The sequence below is a fragment of the Scyliorhinus canicula genome, chromosome 4 (genome assembly GCF_902713615.1).
Source record: "Scyliorhinus canicula chromosome 4, sScyCan1.1, whole genome shotgun sequence".
NCBI lineage: Eukaryota > Metazoa > Chordata > Chondrichthyes > Carcharhiniformes > Scyliorhinidae > Scyliorhinus > Scyliorhinus canicula.
The window spans coordinates 221,310,958-221,323,131 of NC_052149.1; the positions used below are offsets into that span (position 1 = coordinate 221,310,958).

General features: G+C 47.8%; 1 protein-coding gene across 1 annotated transcript in view; it reads left to right on the forward strand.

Annotated features, from left to right (window-relative positions):
- fat2 (FAT atypical cadherin 2) overlaps nucleotides 1-9,751 on the forward strand; it is a 176,481-nt gene extending 166,730 nt beyond the window's left edge. Inside the window, 2 exon segments of the mRNA XM_038796111.1 lie at nucleotides 3,136-3,704; nucleotides 7,256-9,751. Coding sequence (XP_038652039.1) covers nucleotides 3,136-3,704; nucleotides 7,256-7,767 — 1,081 coding nt within the window. The 3' untranslated portion in view covers nucleotides 7,768-9,751.
- The last annotated feature ends 2,423 nt before the right edge of the window (nucleotides 9,752-12,174 follow it).

Below are 12,174 nucleotides of genomic sequence, written 5' to 3' on the forward strand. Positions count from 1 at the left end.
GAAATACAAATAGGAACCTCAGGAGGACCGTCATCTTCACCGTTTGCACCCTCCCAGCCAGAGACAATGGAAGCGCCTCCTATCTCCAAATATCGCCCTTCATTTGGTCCACCAGCCGGGCCAGATTCAATTTATGCATTCCCGCGCCACTTGGATTCCTAGGTACTTAAAGCTTCCCTCTACTAACCGAAACAGCAGCTCTCCCAGTCGCCTCTCCTGACCCCTCGCCTGGACCACAAACATCTCACTCTTTCCCATTTTAAGCTGATACCCCGAAAATTGGCCAAATTCCCCGAGAGCCCTCATGATCTCTTCCATCCCCTCTATTGGGTCTAAAACGTACAGAAACAGGTCATTCGCATAGAGCGAAACCCTGTGCTCTATTCACCCCCCCCCCCCCCCCCCCCTCGAACCAATCTCTTCCAGCCCCTTGAAGCTCTCCGAGCAAATGCCAACGGCTCTATAGCCAGCGCAAACAACAGTGGGGAGAGGGGGCATCCCTGTCTCGTCCCCGGTGCAGTCTAAAATAGTCCGATGTTGTCCTATTCGTCGTACACTTGCCACAGGAGCCTGATACAGCAACCTGACCCAGTCGATAAAGCCCCGCCCAAATCCGAACCGTCCCAGTACCCCCCACAGATAGTCCCATTCTACCCGATCAAAAACCTTTTCTGCATCCATTGCGATCACTACCTCCACCTCCCTACCTTCTGGGGACATCATGATCACATTTAACAGCCTTCTTACATTGGCCACCAACTGCCTACCCTTAACAAACCCCGTCTGGTCCTCCCCAATAACGTCCGGAATACAATCCTCAATCCTGGAGGACAAGATTTTGGCCAGCAACTTGGCATCCACATTCAACAGGAAGATCAGCCTGTAGGACCCACACAGCTCCGGGTTCTTGTCCCGCTTCAGAATCAGCGAAATCGTTGCCTGTGACATCGTCGGGGGCAGCACCCCTCTGTCCCTTGCCTCATTGAACGTCCTCATCAACACCGGCCCCAATATCCCCGAGAACTTTTTATAGAACTCCGCTGTGTTGAAGTCCCCTCCCATGACCAACCTGTGCGAGTCCAGGTCCAGTATCGTCCCCAGCATCCTCTTTATAAACTCCACATAATCCTAATTTGGCACATACACATTTACTAATACCACCCGCACCCCCTCCAGTGTCCCACTGACCATAATGTACCGACCTCCCACATCCGAGACTATTCTACCCGCCTTAAACACCACCCGCTTATTGATCAGGATCGCGACACCTCTAGTCTTTGAATCTAGACCTGAGTGAGAGACCTGACTGACCCAGCCTTTCCTCAGTCTAACCTGGTCCGTTACTCTAAGATGCGTCTTCTGCAACATTACCACATCTGCCTTCAATCCCCTAAAATGTGCGAACCCACGTGCCCTTTTGACCGGCCCATTTAACACTCGAACATTCCAGGTGACCAGCCTAGTTGGGGGCCTCATTGCCCCCCCCCCCCCAAACCTGCCGATCAGCCATCCCCTTTTTTAGGCCCGCCTCCACCGGTCCAGCCCCAGGCAGCCCCCGCTCCCAACCTCCACTCTGTCCCTCAGCCCAAGTCCCTCCCTCGTCAGCAGAACATTCGCTCCTCCCCGCCCCCCCCCTGCCCCCCCGTAACAACACTCTGTAACCCAACCCCTTTGATAAACCGAACATATGCGCACCCCCTACTGAACTTCTGAGAGCTAGCTCGCCCAGCTGGGTGGCCCCCATTCCTGGCGCCAGATTGTCTCCCACCTATTGATCCCTCCCCACCCTCCCCCATGCTCATACAAACAAACTCCAGCATCAAACAATCCCCACACAATTGCCCAACAGAAAAAACACTAAGATCAAAACAAGCACCCCTCTATCCCCCAACAGTGCAACTAAAAACCGTAACTCACTCAGCTCTACAGCTGGTTCCAAACCAATGCAAAGGGCATCACAAACATCTTCCATGAAACGCAAAATGAGAAACTTATTGCAAAAACAGAAAAACAAAAAGAAAAAAAACCAAAAACATGAATGTTGCAGTCAAGTTCAAAGTTCTCAATCCATCATCAGCCCTTTCTTTTTCGCAAAGTCCAACGCGTCCTCAGGCGACTCGAAGTAGAAGTGCTGATCCTCAAGTGTGACCCAGGGACGGGCTGGGTATAACAGTCCAAACTTCACCTTTTTCTTGAAAAGGATCGACCTGATCTGGTTGAAGCCTGCTCTTCTCCTGGCCACCTCTACATTCAGGTCCTGGTAAACCCGCAGGATGTTATTGTCCCATTTACAGCTCCGTGTCTGCTTGGCCCACAGTAGAATGCGCTCCTTATTCGAGAACCTGCAGAATCTCACCACCATTACCCTCGGGGGGGGGGGGGGGGGGGGGGGGGGGGGTCGGGTCGGGGGGTCTCCCATTCGTGGCTTCCTCGCGAGTGCTCTGCGAGCCCTATCCACCTCCAAGGGCCGGGAGAATGTCCCATCCCCCAGCAGCTTCACAAACATGTCTGTGATGTATGCCCCAGAGTCTGTTCCTTAGGACCCTTCCAGGAGCCTGACGATTCTTAGGTTCTGCCGGCAGGACCTATTTTCAAGGTCCTCTACCTTCTCCAGGAGCTTCTTCTGCTGGTCCATCAGCACCCCCACCTCCAGCTCCACCGCAGTCTGATGTTCCTCCTGCTCAGCCAGCACCTTCTCCACCTTGTGGATTGCCCAATCTAAGCCCCATCCACTCAATCGACACTCAAAAACGGGTCCAAGCAGTCCCGTTTCTGCGTAGCAAAGCCTTCCTGAATGACTTGCATCAGCTGCTCCATAGACCGCTGGGTCGACAAGCCAGAGGTTCGCCACTCCGACATGCTGCCTCCTGTTACAGCTACAGCCCAAACCTTCTCTATCCTTTTGTTTCTGTCGTTACGAACACTACTAGTCCTTCTCTTCATGCACCGATGTGGGACTTCAGTAAACAATTGCCACTAACATCCGTTTTACAATTCAAGTCCGGTAGAAAAACGGGGGAAAGGTCCAAAAGTCCAACCAGAGCGGGAGCCACCAAATGTGCGGCTTACTCCTTCATAGCCGCCACCGAAAGTCAAGTTAACTGTCTCTAACAACTGTATGCTTTGAATTCTCAGGTGCAAAGAGGACTTTAACGAATGCCCAAAGCACGCTTGCCTGAACAACGGGAGCTGTGAGAATTTCTATCATTTATTTAACTGCAGCTGTGTGTCTGGATACACGGGCAAATTGTGCGAGATATTCGCGGAGGGGCAGTTGCGGAGCTCCCCGATCGTCATCAGCCACTATGAAATTATTGAAATAGTAGGGGCAGTGCTGGTGATCTGCATTTTAGTTGCACTGTTTGTCGTCTTCCGTAAAGTCAGGAGCAAAAAGAAGAAGCAAACTTCCCTGCACATTCTGGGCAGCAACGAGCTGTCAAAGAGTCAAACAACGAACACTTACTGTGCTTCACATTCGTCTGCGCTGATCCCACTCAACATTCTCAAGGGCTCTGCATACGACATGGAGAGAGATTTATACCAAGGATCACCCGGGCATCCAGACCTCAATACGTTCAACCCAGTTCACAGCAAGTGCAGGTCAACTGTTGTGTGCAGCGTGGCACCAAACCTTCCTGCTCCTCCCTCATCCAACTCGGATAATGAATCTATTCCAAAGACGACGTGGGAGTGTGAGTACGAGGGTGAGAACAATCAACATTTATTATCTTAGAGTCATTTGCAGCAAAGAGGGAAGCCATTTGTTCCATCCAGTCCATGCCTTAGTAGCTTTACCTTGCCTACCTCACCTGAACCTATCAGAATTTGATACACATGGATAAAAATGTCCCTCAATCCCTTTTGCTCCAAGGACAACAGCCCCAGCTTCTCTACTCTAAATTTTAGCTGAATTACTTAACCCCTGGGACCACTCTGGCCAGTCCCTCTTCTGCATCCTCTCAAGGACCTCCATCCACATCCTTCCTAAAATACGGTCACCCGAACTGGATGTAATATTCAGTTGTGGCCTAACCTGGGCTTTAATTAAGTTTCTGCAAAACCTTCCTGCTTTTCGACTCAATGCCCCTATACTTATCAAGCTCAACATTCCATATGCTTTGCTGTCTTTGGGATCTTTCTACTTAAACAAGGCTTAAATAGGTTAAAAGAGAATTGTCTCAAATTTACTTTAGAAACCTTCTGCTGAGGGACGCCGAGCAGCTCAGTGAGTTTGGAGCTGACCTGTGCTAATCAGGAAATTTCCAGATTTGGGGCCAGGTGTGTGCTGAGTGACTTGACAGTTTTTGGTTCTGCGCGAATGAAAAGCAGTTTGCCACTGACATTCCATGAGGCCAGTTCGCCTTCAAATGCTGATTGCTGCATTAATGTCTCAGAATGACATGCCTGTGAGACCTCAAATTCTTGCTTTGGCTGAGAGCCTTGAAGATCAGACCTGCCCTGACCTGCAGCAGCAGCGATTCCTTTGACTGGAATCATTTACACTCAGTTCCCATGTCATTTGTCTCTGTATTTAGGTATCAGCCAAGGCGGATCTATTGGGAGACCATATCTAGTGCCTTTTGAGACCAATAACAATCTAGAGGATGACAGGAGGGGTTGGGGGATGGGGGAGGGGGGTGGTATTATTTTCACCCTCCGAGGTAACCCAGCAATGCTGTTTCAGAACTCACACTCACACTTCGTTTTTGTCCTATAATGAGTAGACAGCCCACCCTCCACATTACTGTCTGGATGACAAAAGTTGAGAACTCAGAGAGTTCTATTGTGTTGGGTAGTTTCCCCTTATTGCCTGACACGTCCGCACTCTGGTTTAATGCTGGCACAGATTTACCAGTGCTCGTCGGCCTCCAGTCGGACATGCATTATCCTTGTGTGAGTCTCAATGATCAATGTTAGTCGGCTGTCAGACTGAACAACAGAGGAATTAAGCATTAAGCCTTTAACATTAACTTTAATGTTGTTCTCCGCCAACGATTACCAGGGATCATGAGAATGCAAACGGCAGCAGATTCCCTGGCCATTATTCTCTCGCCTTAAACTATTGCTAATGAGGACAATTCCAGCGACCCAATGGAGTTCATGAGGTGATTAAAGAGAAATTAATATCATTCGCTGTGGGAGTCTGGAACAAAGGGACTCAATATCAAAATTTAGAGCCAGTTTGTTCAAAGTTGAAGCCTGGCAGCTCTTTCTCACACAAAGCGAATACCTGGAACTCCCTCCCTCCAAAAAACTGTTGAAGTTGGGGGTCAATTGAAAATTTCAAAGCTGAGACTGATAGCTTTTTGTTGGATAAGGGTATTAAGGATTCCAGAACCAAGGCGTGTAGATCGAGTTAAGATACAGATCAGCCATTGTCTAATTGAATAGGGGAACAGACATGAGGAGCTGAGTGGCCGACTCCTGTTCCTACGTTCCAGCCAAGCTGATATCATCTTGAAGTTAGACAGACTAGGAGTCTAACCTGGGGCCTCCTTAATCTGAATGTCACAGCTACCTGATAAATTGAGCGAATCACTGGGCACTAACAACAGCCTACATTTTGTTGGCAATCTATTAGTTGTTGCTCCACTGTTCCTACACTCCCTTTAGCTCCACAGTGCATGGTGTTGCCTTTCTTACAGGCCGGGACCTGTTGGTGAAGTGAAGCCTCCTTTATGGATTGTTTGAGTGGCAAAACACGGGTATTAAAAAGAAAGCAAATAGAAAAAGCGATGGAAAAATATCAAGATAAAAACAAAATGAATAGTAAACGCAATAAGCAAAAGCTCCTCAAAGCAGGAAGTAAAATCAGACAAGTTGCAAAGATAAAAAGTAAACTTAAAATGAAAAGAAATCCTAACAATTGAGCAAAAAGGAAACTGGAGGGGCAGCACGGTGGCACAGTGGTTAGCATTGCTGCCTCACGGCACCAAGGTCCCAGGTTCGATCCCGGCTCTGGGTCACTGTCCGTGTGGAGTTTGCACATTCTCCCCATGTTTGTGGTTTTGCCCCCACAACCCAAAAGATGTACAGGGTAGGTGGATTGGCCACGCTAAATTGCCCCTTAATTGGAAAAAAATGAATTGGGTACACTAAATTAAAAAAAAAGGAAACTGGAGGAAAAAGTTAAACCTTAACAAGATGCCGCCAGAGAGGAACGGACGATATGTATGTTGTGGATCTGAGGTTTTCAGCTGTTATGGGAGAGTAAGGATCTGCTAGTGTCCAGGTGGGTAGTTGGTCTAAGGTGCGCTGCAAAAGGCGCTGTCTTTAGAACATCTCACGTTTTATTGCAGCATTTAAAGCAGATTATAAACTGCAGATGGCAGTATGGTGCTATCGGTGAACAATGTCCTGTGATTCAATGAGTAAAGGATAGGAATGCGTAGGCAAGAAAAATAAGAAAGAATCAGTGGAGAAGAGGAGATAATGGACTTGCAAAAATGACAATAGCTCAAGATAAAAGCAGACACGATGAGAGAAATGACAGAAGTAAAAGACATGCCAGACCCACTCAGGAGGAACAACCAGTTCATCATTTTCAAATTGCAGTAATAATTAATAAAAATGGGTGAGATTTTCTATTTCCCCCCCTTCCTCCCCTCACTCCACCACGGCGTGGTTTGCAGTGATGGAGGCGACAGATCTTCCAGTCACGCCGCTATCAATGGGACTTCCCGTTGTTCGCACCCTTTGCGTGTCGGGGCACACCATCGGTGGGCCCGGACAATCACGCCGGCAGAAACAGCAGAAAACTCCTGCCCACAGACTCCAGTCATACCGGAGTTCCATTTTAAAATATACACCACCAGTTCAGGCATGTGTTACTGGTACTTTTCAGTTCTGTATGTTACTGTTTTTTCCTCCTCTTGTGTGAATAGTTAATGCAGTTTAGATTTATTGGAGAGGGGCATGGAAACATGCCATAGTGGAGTAGGCTGCAGAGGCCTTGGAGTCGAGTGGAAGGGATAGACAAGTCAACGCTAGAGGTCCGGGTCGCCCTACTGATCATGTGCTGTGCTAATGAGGGATCCCCACCCCCATCACCAACCTCTGCTCAGGGCCAGCTGTGGGTTAGTGGAGGGTGGGAGGGGTAGTTGGTTGCCGGATCCAGACTGTGTTGAAAGGGGAAAATACAAAGCTGAAGGAAAATGCTCTAATCCCTGTTGATTCATTTTGAGGATGCCTCTTAATTATTTGTGCACCGTTTGAATATTTTAAAGTTCTTTCAACTTTCTGTTTTAAATTTCAGTCTATCACGGGGACCCTCCAGTCTGGCCACCCCAGTCTCAGTCCCATTCATCAAGAATGCAGGAATATTCACAATATGAAGGAATGGAAGAGAATCTCCCACATTCAGTGGCCAAAGAACACTTGGTCGGATACGATGGCTTCCCATTCCCACTGGACCATTATTCCTCACGGAGCAAGCGAGCACCCCTGGCTCTGCAGTACAACGACCAGGTCTTGGAAGACTTCCCGGATGTTGATCCAGGGGCTTTATTGGCGTCACGTTGCCAGAATGAATACACTGCCATCAGCTACTATCCGGCAGAGCTGCTGAAATCTCAGGTCGCAGGCATTCCCATGCAGTCTGGCTACCAGAAGGTTCACGTTCGCCTCAGTGTTGCCCAGCCCTCCTATGCAGAGTGCGGGCCCATGCACGCACAAGCTGTGGTGCCCCGTCTAGTCATGCCTACGTGCTACGAGGACTCTGATCTAATGGAGAGTGACTATGGCAGTTGTGAAGAGGTGATGTTTTAAGGAGAGGATTTTTTTCATGTCTTTACCATGCACTATGTCAGGTCAGGACCACTGATGACCACTTGCTGCTTGCTCTTTAGACCACTGCAATAACGTCACTGTGGGTGCAAGTGGAATGGTCAATTTGAGCACCCTCTGGACAAAAGAGCTGATCAAACATGTCCCAGGCTCATAGGCCCGCCACGACACAAATGTTGCAACAACAGATCGCCATTACGCGAGTAAGGCTTCAGCCTTGAGGTGACATTAGGTGGCTACTGATGAACTGAGAGGAAATGCCACACTAAAGACTGGCAAGACATTGGGAAAACAAACACAATCGTCTAACTTTTACGATGTAATGCCAGTGAGATTGTAAAAATGTCTTTTTAGTAATGGAAATATAATCTCTTCCCAGCCGTAAAAGTATTGGATTACTGAGAGACTGTGGACAGTTGGACACTATTTTGTGCACCGTCTCTTTGCAATGGATATTTACACCAGCTTCCACTGTTAATGGTCATGCACGTCTGAAAGTATCACCAAAGCTAACTTGATACTTGCTATGTTTCACTGACAACAGTTTGAATTCAGCATGTTGTGGGGTGGGAGGGGGTTAGTAACTTTGCCGATGTTTTACACTTTTTTCTGTTATTTTACATGGGAACTGAGGCCACCATCATTGCCAAAGCCCAGGAGCTTTATTCCGCATCTAGCTGTGCTACACTTGGTCAGGGAATGAATCTCGCTGTTGCCTGAAAGGGAAAATATCCCATTCCACCACATTCTTTACATTTGTCTGAGCATGCAGTTCAGAAAAAGAAATGATAATTATTCAGTGCACCAGTAAATACAGGCACGTCCTCAACATTCATTTAATGACAATCTTTCAAATGAAGAAGAATGGATATTTGACACAGCAAACCTATTCACACTCAAAATCTGTTTCCATAAAATGCTCCCAAGTGTCTTATTTATGTAAATGTGAACATTTTGTAACATCTGACAGATTTCTTTATTAAGGATAGAATTGTAGCCACGTGAATAATTCATTGCAGAGTAGTAGTTTGGGGTAATGCAGATTTATTTCTGACGAGTGAGAATTGACGTTCGTGTGAGGCTCTGGATTTGACATTTGTTCAGGGAGAAAGAAATCAGGAGCAGGGGTGTCACATCGAACATACCTGCCCGCTGGTCATACTGTACTCAAAATCCGCTGTCCTGTACAAGGAAATTAGTAGTTCATCATCAAATAGCTGATCAGAATTTTACCAAACATTAGATACTCCACAAGATAGAAACAAAAAAAAATTCAGTGCTTTCTTTTCTCTGCCTGACTACCATTTTGGCATTGTACCAGGAGAGGGCGCTGCATCCCCAATTATGTGATGCTGAGCCATTATACTTAGCGCTGGCTCAATGTTCCTTGCAACACGCCGGTGTTGAACCACTTCCTTATCATTATCCCCTGTTCTGGGCCAACATGTGGTTAAATGGCACTGAAGATAAAGTGGTCTTCATTTGAAGTTGTTACGACGTCCTGGCCCAAGAGTAACATGCAAACTGGACTCTGGGCTTAAAGGCCACATTTAAAGAAATACTGACTGTGTTGTTTAGGGTCGTACTTGATTTTAGGGACGTAAAACTTCAAATGAATTGTGTGTTAGTGAAGGTTCAGACATCAAAAAGAGCCTTATTTAGTATCATACTGTATAACAGGCAACGTTTTGGATTGTTACAGGGTGCTGAACTGCATGAAGAGTGCAATCACAATGTAAACTGAGTTTGACACTGGAGATGGAAGTTGCAGCCTCTCCATATTCGTCCCTCTGCAGCTGTGTACACCTGTTCTATTTCTTTGCATTTTAGTCATATGCGATGTCTGTGTATTGTATTTGTGCGGCCAGTGTTTAATATATTGTTCCAGTGTATGAGTTTGTACAGAAAGTGTTTTGCGTTTTATTTTGTATTATATTCAGTAAAATGTGGTTTTATTTTGATTACAGATCTTCCATATTGTGTGTTTATTCCACATTTGTCAACAGATTGGGTTTTTAAAAATTGAATAACTCCAAAGCAGTAACTTCTTCCTCTTGGTAGAAACATAAGGAGCCGGTGGTGGGTGGTCCTCGGATACATAAGATGATGGTCAGCAGAATGTGAGAGAGGAGAGGTTGGGGCGATGATGAAGAGCAGAGAGGATGGAGGGATGGGGGGGGGGGGGGGAAAGGCGATGGGAGAGGATGGGGTCAGGGGGGAGGGTGGGAAAGGTGATGGGAGAGGATGGGGTCAGGGGGGAGGGTGGGAGGGGAGGGTGGGAAAGGTGATGGGAGAGGATGGTGAAGAGAATATGCAACGGTAGGAAACAGATCATTGACAAGATGGGAGAGGCGAAAGGTCAAGAGAGAAGGGGTGGGAGGAGAAGAGGGCCAAGGCAGTAAAGTGACAGGACATTGGGGTGATAAGAGCAAGAGGGCAATGAGAGGACGTTAGAATCATACTGCTGAGAAGGAGGCCATTCGCTCCATTATGACAGTGCCCACTCTCTGATTAGTCCTACTCGCCATCTTTTTTTAAAAATATGTTTTTATTGGTTTTTGCATTTAATTTGTAAGACCATTGCAGAGTAAAGATTTAAATTTTAAAAAAAAGAACAAAAGATCCGAAGGCAACAAGCAGTATAAAACAAAACAAAAACAGGGAAGCCGTGATCCGGTGTAAATATACAGGAAAGCAATGTACAGATTTGAGGCCTGTTGGCATTAGGCCCTCAGTAATTGGTTGTCCCAACCACGCTGTTTTACTATTTACATGTGACCCATGGTATTAAAACATACCAGGGGGTAATTTTGAGGTGACCCAGGTCCGCCCTCTTGTTGTTGCTATGGTCGCCCCTCCTGGGTTCTTCCCCCCCTTAGGTGCCCTTTGGTCCCTCTGCTCTCCTTCCTCTTTGCTCTGGGTGGTATCTATCCCCCCTCACCCCTCTTCCTTCTCTTCACTGTTTGTCTGTTTTGGTCCTCCTCCTGCCCCATTCCCCCCCCTCTCTCTTATTGGTTGATTGTCACAACCAGGCCCTCCCAACAGGTTGGTAAATTGCTTCCTTCTATTGCGGAAGCCCTCCTCCGATCCTCCAATGTTGAATTTTATCTTTTCCAATATGAGGAATTCTGCCAGGTCGGACAGTCAGTCTGCGGCTTTGGGTGATGCTGCTGATCTCCACCGAATAGGAGTCTCCAGCGGGCGGTCAGGGAGGCAAACACTAGGGCGTCTGCCCCTCTCCCCGTGAAGAGCTCTGGCTGTTCCAGTACCCCAAAGACAGCCACTAGTGGGCATGGCTCCACCCTTGTTTAGCACGTGGCTAAATCGCTGGGTTTGAAAGCAGAACAAGGCAGGCCAACAGCACGGTTCAATTCCCGTACCAGCCTCCCCGAACAGGTGCCGGAATGTGGCGACTAGGGGCTTTTCACAGTAACTTCATTGAAATCTACTCGTGACAATAAGCGATTTTCATTTTTCAATCTTTGACATGGCCTTGGAAAGGCAGGTCAGGACCAGACCAAATCTGGAACATGACCAGGAATGTGGGCATGGTTGGCCGGGCCTCTCTGACACCATTCGCATTTGTCCTCCACCTCCGGAAAGAACCTGCTCATGCATCTTCTGGTCAAGTAAGCCCTGTGCACCACCTTTTTTTAAATAGATTTAGAGTACCCAATTCATTTTTGTTTCAATTAAGGGTCAATTTAGCGTGGCCAATCCATCTAGCTTGCACATCTTTTGGGTTGTGGGGGCGAAACCCACGCAAACATGGGGAGAATGTGAAAACGCCACACGGACAGTGACCCAGAGCCGGGATCGAACCTGGGACCTCGGCGCTGTGAGGCCACAGTGCTAACTCACTGTGCCACTGTGCTGCCCACTCTGTGCACCACCTTTAGCTGTGTTAGGCTCAGCCCTGCGCGTGAGGAAGTAAAGTTTGCCGTATGTAGTGAGACCTTCCCCTATTTCCATGCCTAGTTCTTCCCATTTTTACCTTGCCCTGTCCAACGACGACCATATCTCCTCCAGTAGTCATCCGTACATGTCGGCGCAGTTCCATTCCCTATTCCTCCACCCCCCCCCCCCCCCCCCCCCCCCCCCCCCCCCCCCCCCCCCCCGGTTAGAAATCTGTCCAGGAGGGAGTGTCCTGGAGGCTGAGGTAACACTGTCTCCTTGTGGAGGAAGTTCATTAGTGCACATATCGCAACTCGTTCCCTTTTAAGAGCTGTAGCTTGTCCATCAGTTCCTCCAGGGTTCCTATCCTGCCATCTATGTATATCTCCCCTACCCTCAGTGTCCTCCCACTCTGTCGCCATCTTTTAAAGGAGAGGCAAAATGTCGCTGGGGTGAATTTATGGTTCTTGCAGATGGTGGCTCTGGTGAATATTG